This window comes from Macrobrachium rosenbergii, chromosome 54 (genome assembly GCF_040412425.1).
Source record: "Macrobrachium rosenbergii isolate ZJJX-2024 chromosome 54, ASM4041242v1, whole genome shotgun sequence".
In the NCBI taxonomy this organism is placed as follows: domain Eukaryota; kingdom Metazoa; phylum Arthropoda; class Malacostraca; order Decapoda; family Palaemonidae; genus Macrobrachium; species Macrobrachium rosenbergii.
Window position 1 is genome coordinate 15,152,603 of NC_089794.1, and position 5,000 is coordinate 15,157,602.

General features: G+C 40.9%; 1 protein-coding gene across 1 annotated transcript in view; it reads right to left on the reverse strand.

The window, feature by feature from the left end:
- LOC136834584 (involucrin-like) overlaps window positions 1-75 on the reverse strand; it is a 651-nt gene extending 576 nt beyond the window's left edge. Inside the window, exon 1 of the mRNA XM_067097163.1 lies at window positions 1-75. This exon is cut by the window's left edge and continues 576 nt beyond it. Within this exon, the coding sequence (XP_066953264.1) occupies window positions 1-75 (75 nt within the window).
- Window positions 76-5,000: the final 4,925 nt, after the last annotated feature.

Genomic DNA, 5,000 nt, shown 5'->3' on the forward strand with positions numbered 1-5,000 from the left:
GCCATTCCAAGGATGACGACACCCCTTCGGGGGGCGCCTCATCCACCCCCGGAGTAATGTCGCGTGACTTTTCATGGGCGTTGAACAGACGTCCCCTAAATCTCGGAATCCCTCTCTCGACACCTTTATCGCCTCTCCTTACAGACGCCGAAGAGGATTCCTCTCGGTCCTGCGACGTCTGTTTGAGAATTTAATTTATTTCGCTTCTGCTTCCTCACCCCTCTCCCTCCCTCCCCTTCCTCTTCCCCCGCCCTGCTCCCCTGTTTGACGCCCGCCCTATGACCGGATGAAACAGGTTTATAAGTCCTTGCCTCGCTAAATAGGGAAATAAAACTGTAAAACAAACCTGGCTGGATGTAGAAGCAGACTTTGGGAGTCTGGTGTGAGTGGTAATGGGTCATAAGGAGAGCTGGGTGAGTTAGTTTGTACGCTTCTCCAAGCTTCTTTCCGGCCTCCAAAAGATTTTTCCTAAACCTATTGTTGGGATATTTTCTTTGCTAGAATTATCTCTTGTTGGGAGATGATTGGAGAGCATTTATTCCTCTCTGCAAAATTAATTCTTACCTTGATAAGTAGAGATAATTTTTTGAGTGACAGTCGCTTGAAGAACATTTTTTCATCCTCCATAAATGATTCCTTTGCAGTTGGTTAGTCTTCCTCCAAAATTATCTCCGGTTTTTGGCAGACTGGTTAGGGGCAATTTATGTCTTCCTCCAAAATAATTCCCTTCATAGCCCGCTTATTAGAGATCATTTAGGCCCTCTCCAAAATTATCTCTTTCATTGGGAAGTTGGTTTGAGAGAACATTTTAGCTTTTGTCCTACTTCAGAATTTTATCTTTCCTTGCCTGCTGATTAGAGATCATTTTTAGGCTTCATCGAAAATTATCTCAATCTTAAATGTCATCTGATGCTTCTTGAAGGCGATAATTTCATCTCCCTTCAAGGCTCCACCAAGACCTTCCTCTCCCTCTTTTATGCTCCTATAAGCTGCCTCCTTCCTCTTTCCTCACCCCCTCCTCCTCCTCCTCCTCCTCCTCCTCCTCTACCACTACCTCCTCCTCCCTCCTCCTCCTCCTCCTCCTCCTCCTCCTCCTCCTCCTCCTCCTCCTCCTCCTCTTCCTCCTCCTCCCGCTCTGCAAACCTCCAAGAAACGGTACCTCCAAAAGTTTTCCCTTTGCTCAATGTAGCCAGTACCATTCCGCTCTCTCTCTCTCTCTCTCTCTCTCACTCCTGATTCGCATCCCGTAAAACACGTGGTCTCACTTAGTGTTCCCATCAGGATGACTCGTAAATTCTGACCCGGTTTATCAAAAAAAAAAAAAGGAAAAAGGAAAGATTTAAAAAAAATGGAAATATCTTTTCGGATTTGATTCGTTAAAAGGGATAAGGGGAGGAAATGCGTTAATATATATCACTGAAAGACAGGAAGTGCGATGTGCTGTTTTCATTCTCTCTCTCTCTCTCTCTCTCTCTCTCTCTCAAGTTCTTACTCTCTTTATTTGATATTCGTTTCTCTCTCTCTCTTTCTCTCTCTCTCTCTCTTCGCTGTTAGTTTCTCTCTCTATCTCTCTCTGTCCCTCTCTCTCTTTCTCTATTCGCTACTGCGTTCTTTCTCTCTTTATTTGATATTCGTTTCTCTCTCTCTCTCTCTCTCTCTCTCTCTCTCTCTCTCTCTCTCTCTCTCTCTCTCTCTCTCTCTGTTAGTTTCTTTCTTTATTTGCTATTCGTCCCTCTCTCTCTCTCTCTCTCTCTCTCTCTCTCTCTCTCTCTCTCTCTCTCTCTCTCTCTTTATTTGATATTTGTTTCTCTCTCTCTCTCTCTCTCTCTCTCTCTCTCTCTCTCTCTCTCTCTCTCTCTCTCTCTCTCTCTCTTTCTATTAGTTTCTTTTTGCTATTCGTTTCTCTCTCTCTCTCTCTCTCTCTCTCTCTCTCTCTCTCTCTCTCTCTCTCTCTCTCTTCGCTATTAGTTTCTCTCTCTCTCTATCTCTCTCTGTCCCTCTCTCTTTCTCTCTTTATTTGATATTCGTTTCTCTCTCTCTCTCTCTCTCTCTCTCTCTCTCTCTCTCTCTCTCTCTCTCTCTCTCTCTCTCTTTATTAGTTTCTTTCTTTATTTGCTATTCGTTTCTCTCTCTCTCTCTCTCTCTCTCTCTTTTATTAGTTTCTTTCTTTATTTGCTATTCGTTTCTCTCTCTCTCTCTCTCTCTCTCTCTCTCTCTCTCTCTCTCTCTCTCTCTTTACCAACAAGAAGGCTAAGACTCGATTCCCCGGTGAGTATCTATGAAAACCTTTTGTGTTTCTGTTGGCATCAGCAGTTAATTTTTTACCTGGTGGTTAGTCTGCTGAGGTGGGCCGCAGCTGTGCTTATGAAGGGTATATGGGTAACATCCTCACCCAAAAATTCTTGTGGAAATCGGAAAGCTACCCCCTTGAAGGTACCCTGAAAAGTCACCAATCGATTAACCCTTAAAGCTAAAGGCTATATAAGCTATTGGGGCGTCGGACTATCAGTCAGCTATAAAGGTTGCCAATTGATTAAACTCTATCTGCATCACAGCTTTTAATTTTCTGTAAAAGAAAACTATTGTGCCGGCTTTGTCTGTCCGTCTGCACCTTTTCTGCCCGCCCCCAGGTCTTAAAAACTACTGAGGCTAGAGCGCTACAAATTGGTATGTTGAAAATCCACCCTCCAATCATCAAACATACCCAACTGCAGCCCTCTAGCCTCAGTAGTTTGTATGTAATTTAAAGTTAAAGTTAGCCATAATCATGCTTCTGGCAACGATATAGAATAGGCCATCACCGGGCGTGGTTAAAGTTTCATGGGCCGCGGCTCCTACAGCATTATACCAAGACCACCGAAATATAGATATATTTTCGGTGGCCTTGATTATACTCTATAGGAAACTCGACTGTACCGAAGAAACTTCGGCGCATTTTTTACTTGTTTAATTTGATATAGGTCTGCTCTATGCACACTAAATATTGCAATCTTTCTTGGCAGCGGTTGTACCCGTCAGGCCACCTCTATCCAAATTTATTCTCTGCAAAATAAATTATTGACTTCGGGATTCTCTTCCTCTCTAGGTGTTCCCTGAATTCCTATCATCTTTCAACCATCAACAGGCGGACTTATTGCTTCTTTATGTTTACTCCCCATTCTGTTTAATTTCCTGTTCTGTTATTTGTTTTCCTCAGGTCTGGGCAGTGCACGGACACTAGATTGATCGTCCGTTAGTATAGGGATCTGCTTTAGGTACGTGGTGGTTAGGTGACTTTGGTAGGTGGCATAGCACTTACTGGAACCACCCCTCCCCCGAAGGGTAAAATCCGTATGGTGAAAATAATGTTTTATATATATATATATATATATATATATATATATATATATATATATATATATATATATATATATATATTATGTTATATATATATATATATATATATATATATATATATATATATATGTATTATATAAATTACTAAGTCGCAATTACCGATAACATATTACTTATTATTCCAGTGGCATAACAGGTTAATGTGTTAATTACTTCATTTTTCCGCTCATTAAAAATCACATTAATTATGAAATGATTTGTTGTCAAATTATGCGAACTGACCCTCGGGTAAGAGTAATCTTCTCTCTCTCTCTCTCTCTCTCCCTCTTTCTCTCTCTCTCTCTCTCTCTCTCTCTCTCTCTCTCTCTCTCTCTCTCTCTCTCTCTCTCTCTCTCTCTCTCAAGGGGCGGTATGGCGCTTCATTTTAAACTCGTTAAATCTCTGTAAATCAATAGAGAATAACAATGTAACTGGTGGCCAGTCGACTATAAAGGGTCGCAGAGACTGAGAATTAACAGACGTAATTGACCGGTGCTCCGTCAAAATATATGATATGTGATTAAAACCAAATGGCCTCGACGAGGTATTAAAAACTTAATGGCCTCGACGAGGTATTAAAAAACTTAATGGCCTCGACGAGGTATTAAAAAACTGAATGGCCTCGACGAGGTATTAAAAACTAAATGGCTTCTACGAAGTATTAAAAACTAATGGACTCGACGAGGTATTCAAAAATAAATGGCATCGACGAGATATTAAAAACTAAATGGACTCGACGAGGTATTAAAAAATAAATGGCCTCGAGGTATTAAAAACTAAATGGCCTCGACGAGGTATTAAAAAACTGAATGGCCCCGACGAGGTATTAAAAACTAATGGACTCGACGAGGTATTAAAAACTAAATGGCTTCGACGAAGTATTAAAAACTAAATGGACTCGACGAAGTATTAAAAACTAAATGGCTTCGACCAAGGTCTACAGAATACAAGGTCTTCTCACGGCTGACCCAAAATTGGGATCTGATCAGTTCGTTTACAGACAAACAGTTGTAGACCTTGCTTCCACATATTTGGTACTGGTATTGTCCGTAATAGCGGCCTTATATTTTTCTCGTTCTTACTGCAATTGAGACAGTTAAGCGATATGAGCCAAATCTTGTGCAGTTAAGTATACCTTGGTTTTACCAGACCACTGAGCTGATTAACAGCTCTCCTAGGGCTGGCCCGAAGGATTAGACTTATTTTACGTGGCTAAGAACCAATTGGTTATCTTGTGCAGTAAATGGGTACTTTGAAAATAGGAAAAAAATAGGGACCTAATTCTTCATAGATTTCCAGTGGACGACAAGTGTAGTGTCGCAAAAAGATGGAGTTATGATAAAGGCACAGACGCTTTATATGAACCTAGATCAAAAGTGCAAAGTGTAAAGGTCAGACCTTAGAAACAGTTTATTATAATTTCGACACCGATATATATAACTAAAATTCTCCTATTTGAATTCATCATCAAGATAGCGAGAGCTGGATTTCCTATAGTTGGTATGGTTAATGACTTGGGGCAACAAATATAAGGTTATGGAATTCAATAGGCATTGGCGTAATTAATCCAACATTGTTAACCCTGCGGATAATTGCAGGGAAATACATGTATTTGCCGATGCTCC